The following is a 12242-nucleotide window of genomic DNA, read 5'->3' as shown; positions in this document are numbered from 1 at the left end:
CTAGTCTCTCCTGCTTAGGCAGGAAACCTATACCATTTCGGACAAATGTCTATTCTTAAAAACTTCCAGTGTTGGAGCATTCACAGCTTCTGGAGGCAGGTTGTTCCACCCATTAATTGTTCTAACTGTCAGGAAATTTCTCCTTAGTATATAAACATAAGTCTATATAGTTAGTTTTATCTCTGTGTCCATATTACAGAAAGACATGTTTGGCAGCAGGTGACCCAGCGAAAGAGAAGTGAAAAAGGCAATGTAGATGAGTAAAACTTTCATTGTCCTCAGAATTCTTAGTTTCATAGCAAATCCAATGTAGGGAGGGAAAAACATACAGTCTAAGCAAAAATCACATAAATTTCTCATAACCAGAATAATAGAGAAGACTTCTAAGGTGTCTGTTACACCCAGCTGTAAATAAGAATTTGCATTTTCAGATAACCACATTTCCAGTTGCCACATATAACCACATGGGAGGCCACCAATTTCCTTGATGTAGATCTCAGGCTATGTAGTTATCAATTATTGCAGATCTACATTATTGTATCTAATGCTAAAATGCTCTTTATCTGATAGCTTTTGTTTTTGAGTGCATACCTTATAGCTTCTAATATTTTCATGCTGAGAAATAAGAATTCTACTTTTCAATCTTATATGACTTTGATGAGCAAGCATTGTACAAGTACTTATGTCTAAAACTGGCTATGTCTAATCACATCCAACAATGGATTTAGCAATCTTTCTCATCCTCTCTCTCCACCCTTGCTCCAGGTTTTAGAACTGCAATTTGCCAAATTTGGAGAGGTACATATATACTGTAGTATCTGAAGAAAATTAGGTTGGTGAAAACTATAGTACAAGGAAGCATTGATTAATCATTTATTTCTCTAGATAATGCTTTCATAAAAAGAGCTTGAAAGTAATTTTTGGATGTGAACTCATAACTTCACTGGAAGGTCACAGATGTTCTTATAAAAACTTAAGGAAAATACATAACACTATCTCAGTTTGAAGTCTTTTTATAATAATGTTTTTCAGCCACATTCTGTAATTCCAACAACATTGTAAAATAAGTTGCATTTCAGGATTTGAAGATTACAACTGTTTATGATTATGGAAATACTGTGTATTATTGATTTTAGAGTGAGAGACTAATGTGTTTTATATTTGTATCTGTATCAAATGAAGTTGGAAATTATTTTATTTCTTCCACACACTTTTTTCTGCAGTCCCAATTTTGCTCTTTTTCTGACTGCTTTTTTCTAACTCCTATTTTTCTGTTTCTCTATATTTTATCTTTTCTTAAAATTTAATAAAGGGTTTTTTTAAAACAAAGGTTTCATTCTCAATGCTGATTAGAACTGGGAATGCTGTAAGGAATGGAGAACAAAACTGCCACTCTGTCAACTCATAAGTGCACCTAATCGAAGTAGGTGTGTCCCCAAATGCTGGTTAGTCTGCATATTACGGTACTTTAAGCCAACGTACTTAGCCCTATTCACCAATAGCTATATTTAGGATCAGAAGTATGATTTTGCTGGATTTTTAGCTTACTTCCCTGTTTGAACTATTTAGCTGTTAACTATCTCTTCTATATACCAAAGATAAAGAGTATAGTACAGTATGCTGCAAAGAATACAAAAAATAAATAAATAAAGATGCCTTTAAAGGAAGCAGAGCTCATTTTCAAAATATTCTGGAAATATGTATGGTGTAATGCAAGAGAAGCACTTATTATTAAAACAAAACTACTATTCTTTGTAAAACCCTGGGACTGTATTTCCTAAATGAGATAAAATGTTTATTTTGAAATACAAACCATTCTAAAAGCAATTAGCATTCTTTTTTTACTCCAGTATATTTCCAGTTTGACTGATATATATGATTTGTAGTTGCGAGCTAATTACTTTAGAGCAAAACTATGTGTAACTATGTCAAAGGTTCTTCCTTTTTACAACTTGCACTGAACAGTCAAAAATGGAATGCGTGTAAAAACAGACACAAATTTATGAGCAAGTATATAATGTTGCAAATGAAAATGAACAAAAATGCTTCTGAAATCCAAAATCAGTCTCCTATGGATTAGCTCTTAGAGGATAAACTTTTGAGAACTTCAAGACCACTTCCAAGAAGCTGGAGAATCCAATCATTTATCTGCTTAGTCTTCTCATGGCTAAACTATCCCAGATGGCGGCGCCTGGAATGACTGCGGCTGCATTGGCTCTTGAAGGCGAATAGTTTTGGGAGGGATAGTAAGGGCTATAGGCCACATGATCAGGAAGATTTTAATGTGTTTGAGCAACATGGTGGAATTAAGGTAACATACGACATACGACCGACAATCTTTGCTGGCCTGGCGAGTTTCTAGTTGTTTTGGAACTGTTGGTGAGACCGTTAAAAGTCGTTGGCGCTGTTTGAATTTGTTCTACCAGCAGCAAGATCTGACTGCTGGCCCAGTGATGGATTTTACTGCAAATCAGGGCTGTTTCCAGAGGAGGAGAGGACCTGGAGCTTATGGGGCGAAGGAACTGGATGAGGCTGTCGGCAGGCCCAGAGGGAGAGAGAGAGGCTTTTGGAGGAGTTGGTGGCAGCAGCAGCGTGCTCCAGGGGCGAAAAGAAGCAAGGCCTCTTTAAGGAAAGGGTGGAAGAGTCAGGATCAGAAAAAGGAAAGAAGGCGAGGTTGTCAGAATACAAGAGAATTTGAGGGCTAATCCACGTGGAGCCCCATTTCCATCTGTCCTGTGTGCCATCGTTCACTCCCTAGAGACTAAAATGGACAATGTGAAATTTGAGTGGGCCCCGAACAAGGAGTATATATCGGAGGTGGTGACCCTTTGAGAGCTGTATGCAATGAAATTTCATTTTGATGTATGCTGATTGGTGTACATTCAAAGTGACAATAAAGTTATCATCATCATCATTCCTTCAGCCTCTCCTGAGATTAAGTGTTCAGTTCCTTCATCATCCTTGTTACTCGTCCAAATCAGTTCCAGTTTCTTTGAATCCGTCTTAAAGTGTTGTACTCAGAACAGGATATAATACCTGAGGGACGTCTAAAAATGCAGAATGTGGCAGACCCAAAACTTCCTATAATGTGGCAATTAAACTTTGGTGGGACTGCCTAAAATTGCATTATTATTTTTTTTGTATCCACATTACACTGTTGATGCATACCCAGTGCCCAGTGACTATATTCTAAGATCTTCTTGACAGTATTATTACTGAATCAGATTCTGTTTTCTAGGTGAAGAATTTTGCTTTTCTGCAAAATTTAATTCTGTTGGTTGCTATAACCTACCGGTAATTTAAGCCTATATAAACCTAATTCCTACTACCTTCGCCTATTGGCATCTTATGATTTATCACTTGTTGTTTGTATCTTATCATTTATGATTGTATCTTATGATTTATGATCTATGACTTACTACTTTGTTTGTATGTACACTGAGAGCCTATGCACCAAAGACAAATTCCTTGTATGTCCAATCACACTTTACCAATAAAGGATATTCCTATCAACACTGGATTTTTTTAGATTTTACTCCAGCCTATTTTTCCCCCATTTATAACTGAGGGCATGACCATACCAATACTCTTTCTTCCTCCTGTTTTCCTTATAACAACCACTCTGTGAGGTGAATTGGACTAAGAGAGTGTGACTGGCCTAAAGTTACCCAGCCAGTTTCATCCTAGCATAGAATTAGAACTCACAGCCTCCAGGTTTCTAGGCCAACCCCTTAACCATAACACCATCTGGCTCTCTTTTTTAATCGTGATTTCTGCCTTCTGGAATAATTAAATACCCCACCCAATTATACATCATTGCAGATTTGGTATTTTTACAGCTCTTCAAATTTCTAACAGAAATAATGATAAGTACAAGGCCTAAGACTGAACCTTATGGTATCCCCTCAAAATCACACTGCAGTGAAAAGCATCCTGTGAGCATATATATATATGTCAAACGCTTGTTAACTATTTTTAGATTACCTTGCTAGGCCCCAAACATGGGACAAATCTTTATTTCCTGTGTCAGCCTAACCTGAAGGCCATCGACAGGCAGTAGTCACACCGATGACAGCTCATATTTTGTGTAAATTATATATATATATATATATATATATATATATATATATATATATATATATATATATATATATATACACACATATACACACATATACACACACACACACACACACACACACACACACATATATATTCCAAATCTAATCATGGCAATCTCTAGTACGGTTAATATTGCTCTGTTATTGCTCTGTCTGTTACTTGGGAGAGATCTAACCAGTCATTACTGAAAGTAATGAGCCAAACAAACCAGTGGTCCAACTTAAACCTCTTGGTGTTCCAGGTTTTATTTTATTTATTCATTAAATTTATATGGTGCCCACCTCTTGACCCAAGGATCTCTGAGTGGCTTAAAATACCATAAATAACAGAATAAAACAATTGCAGGATTAAAACACTAAAATATCAGACAACAGAAGTCAGAACATTAAAATTGTTCACCACGTTCCATAAATGATTATGAACACGAGAAAGGGCGAATTTCAACAGAGGAGAGAATATCGTCTGTAAAGCAACAGGAAGCAGGGTTTGTATACTAGTTCCAACAGCCCCCGCTAAAAGAACCAGAGTAGCATTGTACAAGTTCTAATCTGCCTTTAAACTAATTCCATTTCTTCGTGTTTCTTAAGTTTTTAATAGTGGCCCTAATCAAGTTTACAACAAATCCATCACAATCAAAGGCAACAAATCTCCCTTGCAGTTAATTTGCTTGCTTCTATATGGCTACAAATCTATATAGAGCATACTTAGATGAAGGAAGTCATTTTTAGATCTATACTTGTCTATGCCGAGTTAAGCATCACAATAGCTTTTTTGTGCAACTGCTTTGGAAATGATTCTATCCTCAATTTCTAAGTACTTGCTTCTGTATTTAACAGACAATCCCAATTCCATTCTTGAGAACAAATTCTAAGCAGTCAATTTATTTAATTCACTGCCAGAAACCACAAGATAAAATCTATAAAATAGAGAGTAATAAATGATAAATCTTACCGGTTGTGGTGATTCATTCTGAAAGTATTTTTCAAATGCCATGACCTGTCTGATGACATACCAATTTGAAAGGGCATCTTTGCTGAAAGTGCAAAGTGCACATCTTTCCTGCTGTGAAAATCAATTTATTCAAAGTTGTATTTTTAGTTCCAGGCTTAGAGACTTGGAAGTTTAGTTTCAGGTTTAATTATGCTGTACCTGGATTCAAGACTTCAATGTTGAAATGAATTTACTGGCTGCCAATTAAGAGATAATTGTTTTCAAATTAAGAAAACCAATGACGGTCCATTTAGTCAATATCTTGGTGACTTAAAAGGAATTGTTACTATCCAAAGTTAAATGACAATTCTTCATGAAACTCTTTGCTTTATTATACTGTATAAACCTAACACAGACTGTTTGAACATACTTTGCTATGGAAAAGAAGCTATAACTAAACAAACAATAATACATCACTTCTTTCCTATAGTCAACAAATGTTGTTATTATATTATACTATATTATACAGTATAGTGTATATTATACTATACTATTATACTATAACATACACTTACAATCACAAGAGTTGGCGACCTACAGTATAACATATTAAACCAAATTCAATCAAACTACATTGCATGTGTGAATTAACCTCCTGTATGAACTGCTACAGTTCACACAATATACTAAAAAAATAATAGTTTTTGTTTTGTTTTGATTTAGCATGACATGAATCAACCTGATTCATGAGGGAGGCAACACAAAATTTGCAAATAATAAAACTAACTTATTCAGCAAGTAAATTATGGTTCTGTGTCATTTGTGAGGCACATTATTGAGTGATATAAAGATAATTTCCTAAGTGAAATAATGTAATAACTTTCTTTGGTCCAATTCCTTCACAGATACTGTAAATACTTCCATTTGAAGTTGCAGCTATGAAGTAATGAGCACAGATATGTGTTCCAATCCACAGGAATCCTGAAGATTTAAAGAAAACAGCTCATCTTTCACCTAGCCTTCAATGCATCAACACAGAGATTTTACTGTGTTTCCAAAAAAGCCTACAGGGGATATATAACACTCAATATGACCCTTTTCCTTGAATGGCTGCATTTTACATAAAGCTACACATTATGGCAGACAGATGCTCAGTGCTGAGAGCATTCCTATGCCAATTTATCATGAGGTCTTTGACTTCCAGCATCTATTCATTGAGTAAAATGCATTTCAGGAACTGATATGAAAATCAATTTCCATTTAACATAATTATAAAATTCTACAGGTCATTCTCCTTCTTTTGCTTACTGGCTAGAACTAAAACTTTGTCTCTGAAATTCATATACTCTTATTTCTGTAAATCTTTAAAAAGAGTTCATAAGCTTCTGAATAAATGTTCCAAACTTTGTAAGAAGAAATCGAAACTATATGAGAGAACAATTTTAAGTTCAAGAACTCATTCAGTGTCAAGAGCTACCGGTAAGTGATTTTAATCAGCCAATTGCCTTGAATCTTAATTATTTTGGTAGCCAACATCTTGTGTGCTTTAACTACACTTTTAAAGTGTAGTTCAAAGAAGTGCAGGCCATTACAGACCTAGATATGCAGAAATGATTTGCCATTTATATCAATTTGTGAAACTTTTTTTTTCTTTGTGAATATTATTATACCCAAATAGTCCACTCAGATCCAAAAATTTTATTGCTTGCTGACTTCAGTGCGTTTTTAAAATAAGCACTTGGTAAAAGGAAACTGAACTGTACTTTTGACAAAATATACAATTGGGAATGCAAGTTTTCCAAATTTAGTTTGTAACTAACAAAACATGTTGCTTTGGATGTCTTGTTGAGGAAACCATATTTAAGTATATATTAAAGGTAAAGGTTCCCCCGCACATGCGTGCTAGTCGTTTCCAACTCTAGGGGCCAGTGCTCATCTCGGTTTCAAAGCCAAAGAGCCAGCGCTTGTCCGAGGACGTCTCCGTGGTCATGTGGCCGGCATGACACGACGCCAAAGGTGCACGGAACGCTGTTACCTTCCCACCGTAGTGGTCCCTATTTTTCTACTTGCATTTTTACGTGCTTTCGAACTGCTAGGTTGGCAGAAGCTGGGACGAGTAACAGGCGCTCACTGCTACGCGACACTCAGGATTCCACCCGCCAAACTGCCAACCTTCTGATCGACAAGCTCAGTGTCCTAACCCACTGAGCCACCACGTCCCTAAGTATATATTATATTTCTATAAATATTAATAGATACATTAATGAAATAAAGGGAAAAACCCCAAGTTAAAAGCATCAGAGAGCACATGTTTACACATTTACCAAAGGAAGCACTACCAATAAAGCTAATAAATCTTTTTTTTCCAAAATAATCAACTTTTAAATGCTGACCTTAATCTTTTTATCATTTCATTTTATGAAAGCCATGACAGTGTAGCACCAGGTAATTACTAGAAAATGTAGCTTTGTTATATAAATGTTATAATGAAATAAGGTGATGCAGAATGTTCTTGTAAGGTGTTTACCTAATATATTTGATCAACAGATCATGATTGAAGCATTTCAAAGAACTTCCATTTTCAGGTCATCAGGAGTTGACCAGTGCAAGAGAGGATTCTCACACTGATGTAGCTAGTAATCAAAATCCCCAAGGACAGACAAGAGTGTTTATCCTTACAGTGAAAGCACAGGAGGAAGATAGACATAATCTAACACTGAATTGCTTATACATAGGTTCCGTTTCCTGGAAGCTAAGTTATGTGCTTGAATGCTTGCATTTAGCAACATTTTTCCTAATAAAACTTATTAAATCTGAGCCAGGAAGAAGTCTTCCTTTGCTCTTCCCTCTCCAGGCCTAATCGATTGTTGCTTAGAAGATTTGACAACCGACAAGGTGAGATCATATTTCCAGTTCCACTCACCCACTTGGAGAATCTCACAATCTCTTTTAGGATTATTTCCAATTTGGCATCTGAATATTGCCCCTGGATTCACCACCGAGCTATTACTGGGCCAGTTGGCTTTAGGGGCTCCGGCTATAAGCCTGAAGGAAGAAAGAAAAAGATTTAAAACACACACACACAGAGAGAGAGAAGCAGTCCAGACTTGAGTAACCAAGCATTCATTCAGTGCCTGGGACTTGCAGAGACACCAAGAAAGAAACAGAAATGAATGCTTCCACTTATAAAATTGGAAGACACACTCTCTCTCTCTCTGCATTAATAGCTAGTTTGTGGTAAGTATGGAAAGGGGCAGCACATGAGGAAGCAGACAAGCCATAACCTAAATTTGATGTGAGGAAGTAGCCATAACCTATGGTGACCATATTTTCTTGGAACAAATAATGGACAAATCTGGAAAAGGGGCAAAACAGAAAGAGGTTCATAAGGATAAATAATTTTTATATTTATAACTTCGCTTTGCAAAAGAAAATTCAAGAACAAAAACCCAGTAAAAAAAAGCCTTTACAAAAACACGTATTTGAACAAAAGTATCTAAAAATCCAACCGTACGTGTAAATTTATTTTTAAAAAAGACAATCCAGTTTCCAGATGGTTCACACGCGGTGTGCATTTGTATGATAAAAAGGTATGATAAAAGACTAAAAAAGGGCAAAAGTGAGTTTTTGGAACAAAAAAAGACCCCTCCACAAGGACACCTTTCTTCAGCCCTAAAAAGGCAATATTGTCACTGCATTATTCCCAAAAGGGTCCAGATCACTAGGAATGAATGGCCATTCTAAAGTTATCTGAAGGCACAAAGGTCGGGGAAAGCTGCGACGCCAAGCCTTCTCCACCAACTGCTGGAAACGAAACTTTCCCGGATCTGGAGGCAGCGCACACTTTTTGGCTAGGCCAAGGGTAGGCAAGCTCGGCTCTTTTATGACTCGTGGACTTCAACTCCCAGAATTCCAGAGTCAGCACAGCTGACTCGGGAATTCTGGGAGTTGAAGTCCACGAGTCATAAAAGAGCCGAGGTTGCCGACCCCTGGCCTAGCCTGACTCAGAACAGAAGGTCTCACCTCCTGCTTTTGAAACCGCCGGGGAATAAAAACCGTCACCGTCCAAGGCAAAGGCATACTCAAGAGATGCACTTTGGAGTGTGTGTGTGTGTGTGTGGGGAGGGGGCTGAATGGCGGGGGGAGGGAGAAAAAAGGTGTGGGGGGGGCTAAGCACATTGATTTGTGCTTAGATTGTAAGCCGCCCTGAGTCTTCGGAGAAGGGCGGGATATAAATGGGATTAAAATAAAAAATAAAAATAAAAGAGAGAGAGAGAGAGGAGACAAAAGCCTCCGTCCCACGGGACAAAGCCAGCAGCCTCGAGAGAAAAGCCCCCCCCATACACACACACACACACACACGCGCACACACTTTACTCACCACCGGCTGGTGCCAAAGCTGTGCAGCAGCACCGAATAGCCGAACAAGGTCCCATTGAGCCCTTGGAAGACCAGGGGGCTCTGAGTATCTAGATTGTAAGGGCGGCAAGCCGTCGGGCAACAGCTCAGCAAGAAGAGCAGCTGGGCATGCCCGGTGGAGGAAAAGCCCATCTTCAGCTTGTCCTACCTAGGCAGCCCTCCTTTACTAACTTTGGGGAGGGAAGAAGACGGGCGGGGTGAACTATTCAAGCAGAAAGAAAAGAAGAAGGAGGAGGAGGAGGAGGAAAAAAAAAAAGAAGTTGGTGGCCTCCGGCTGCTTCGCTTCCCTGAGACTGGATGAGACGGAGCCCCGGCGACAGGGACGGGGAGACACACCCTCCGCCCTTTTGCAGCCACTAAACGCCCAAGTCGGGATGGCTTCTCATTACTTATTATTGCTGACGCTGCGCTTTAGCTGCCCTCTCCCTTTTCTACACACACACACACACACACCATCTTACTCCGCGGCCGCTTCGAGTCGTGGGGTGGGCTTTGCGGCCGACTCCGACGAGTTTCCGGGGGGGGAAGCTTCCCACCCCCCACCCCATTTTTGTTCTCTCTCTCTCTCTCTCTCTTTTAAACACAGCGCCAAGTTACTCCGGAGGCGGCCACAGCTGCTCGCAATTTGGAGCCGATGCCTGCCTTGACTCTGCGGATGTCAACGAGGCGGAGGGGGGGGGGGGAAGCGGGAGGAGGGGGGTGGGAAGAGAGAGTTGAAACGTACTTGGTCTTCCCCGGAGAGTTGACCTGAAGGCGCCGGGCGGGAAAAAGTCTGCGGTCTTGGGGAAAGGCGGGAGATGAAAAACTGGAGGGGAAACTCCTTCTCCAGACGTACCTGGCGCCAACTCTTACACGTGGCGCTTCTCTTTTTCTCTCCCGCCCGCCCTCTCTCCCTTCCTCCCCGTTTACGCCACAGGTAGCAGGGGGTCTTCAAACTCGGCCCTTTGATGACTCGTGGACTTCGACTCCCAGGATTCCTCAGCCAGCATGCCTGGCTGAGGAATTCTGGGAGTTGAAGTCCACGAGTCATCAAAGGGCCGAGTTTGAAGACCACTGGGTAAGAGTGAGAATCCACCCGGGGAAAGCTTCCCTTCGACCCACGGACTTTCTCTTTTTTCCCCCCTCTCCCCCCCCCCCAAAAAAACCTCCCCACGTCCCGAGCAGAGGCCACGGAAAGCGTGTGTAGGGATTCCAAATACTCGCGGGCGACGTTTGAAGTTCCAAAGTCGTGAGTCAGCGTCTCTGAGCAATTGATTTCTCCCCGTTATTATCCCGAAGGCGTCCGCGGGTCCGGGTGAATTTAGCCTCAGGAAAAAAAAAAGAGGTTGGAGGACCCAGAAGTCTGGTGGTGGTTGGTAACATGCTGTTTGGCTGTTTCCAGTCAAAAAAAAATGGCCCCGTTGAGGATTTGGGAAGGGTGTGAAAATAAAATGGAGCGAGAGCTTATAAAAATGAAAACTAAAGCGGGGTATCAACCGGGTATCTTTTGAGATGAAAGAGAACAATCCTTAAAGAATGAAAGCCTTTGCGCGGTAAGGTTTTACTATCCCCTTTAACTTACGACAGCCACCCAGAACAGGGCAGAATTGTTAACCACTTCTTTTGAAATGAAGGGACATAAAATTCTCAGTATGTGCATCCATAAACGCTCCCAGAGGGTGCCAGACTGATGAAGGCTAATTTAGGGTGGTGTGTGAATCCAACCTTTATTCAACAATATGTAAAGGCCGTCAGCTCATACTGTTAACCAAGCGTTGCTAACACAGTATTAAAAAGCAATCAGATTAGTATTAGGATGCCTTCCTTAACTCTAATAACTTGCAGATGTCTGGACTTCTACAATTTTCAGCAATGATCATACTTGGTGGAAAATTCTGGGATTTGAAATTAACAGGTTTGTGAAACACTGGTCAGTGTCCTACCCAGTGCTTTTTTTGTAAAAGAAAAAGGTGCCGGAACTTACACATGTCATACAAACCACCTTGCCTACCCTACAAGGTCCCATCCAAAAAAGGTGCCGGAACTCCGTTCTGAGCGTTCTATGAGAAAAAAAGCCCTGGTCCTACCACTGTGGAGTGAGCACAGAAGAATTCTATGTTTACTAACAACCCTGACCAACCAGAGTCTGAAATTAAATAATACATTACATTATAACGTTACTGTGTTCTGCTAACTTCATGTTAAAAACCAATAAATGTATGGTTTAGTTGTGTAAACCCAGACAATTGTACTAATCCAATAAACCCTAGTTCCATTGACCATACGATGATTATTTAAGTTTATTATATCCTATATCTATAAATCCACAACACTAAAAACCATTAAAAACATACAATCGCAGTAGGCAGCCTAGACTAAATCAAACAGGTACAAATCAACCTTTGCTGTTCCAAGTCAAGGAATCAATAATTGTTTTTGTTGTATGAATCTTTTTCATAGTGCACCGAGCAAGCTGGTTCCAGGAACAGACCAAAATTAAAAAACCACCTAATAAAGAAAATTCCTTGTTACTGGTCTGCTCTCCCCAATTCCAATTCATTCTACACTAAAGGAATTAAGAAGCACTGTGTTCAGATTTCTGAATGATTACAGGAATCTGGCACAGGAAGCTTTCTGCATCAGAGAAAGACAAGAAAGATGTCCCTGAGACTTTCTGCTGGATGATATCCATAATCAGGACTATTAGTGAATGTAATATAAATCATCCAATTAGCGTGGTGAAATGGACACTTGGGACAACCTCAAATGTGGAAATAGAACAACTCCAAACT

General features: G+C 39.5%; 1 protein-coding gene across 2 annotated transcripts in view; it reads right to left on the bottom strand.

Moving 5' to 3' along the window:
* The window catches only part of ITGA4 (integrin subunit alpha 4), a 49247-nt gene extending 39585 nt beyond the window's left edge, over window positions 1–9662 (bottom strand). The window contains exons 1-2 of one of the 2 annotated variants that reach the window (XM_083368654.1): window positions 9434–9662; window positions 7976–8097 (exon numbers count right to left, since the gene is read on the bottom strand). In XM_083368654.1, the coding sequence (XP_083224780.1) occupies window positions 7976–8097; window positions 9434–9603 (292 nt within the window). In that variant the 5' untranslated portion in view covers window positions 9604–9662. Of the gene's footprint in view, window positions 1–5073; window positions 5260–7975; window positions 8098–9433 lie in introns of those variants that run through there. The other variant, XM_083368655.1, reaches the window with a different exon arrangement.
* Between the last annotated feature and the right edge of the window lie 2580 nt (window positions 9663–12242).

The sequence above is a fragment of the Vipera ursinii genome, assembly GCF_947247035.1.
Source record: "Vipera ursinii genome assembly, chromosome: 1".
NCBI lineage: Eukaryota > Metazoa > Chordata > Lepidosauria > Squamata > Viperidae > Vipera > Vipera ursinii.
Note: the sequence above shows the minus strand (reverse complement) of the source record. Positions and strands in the feature narration are given on the sequence as shown.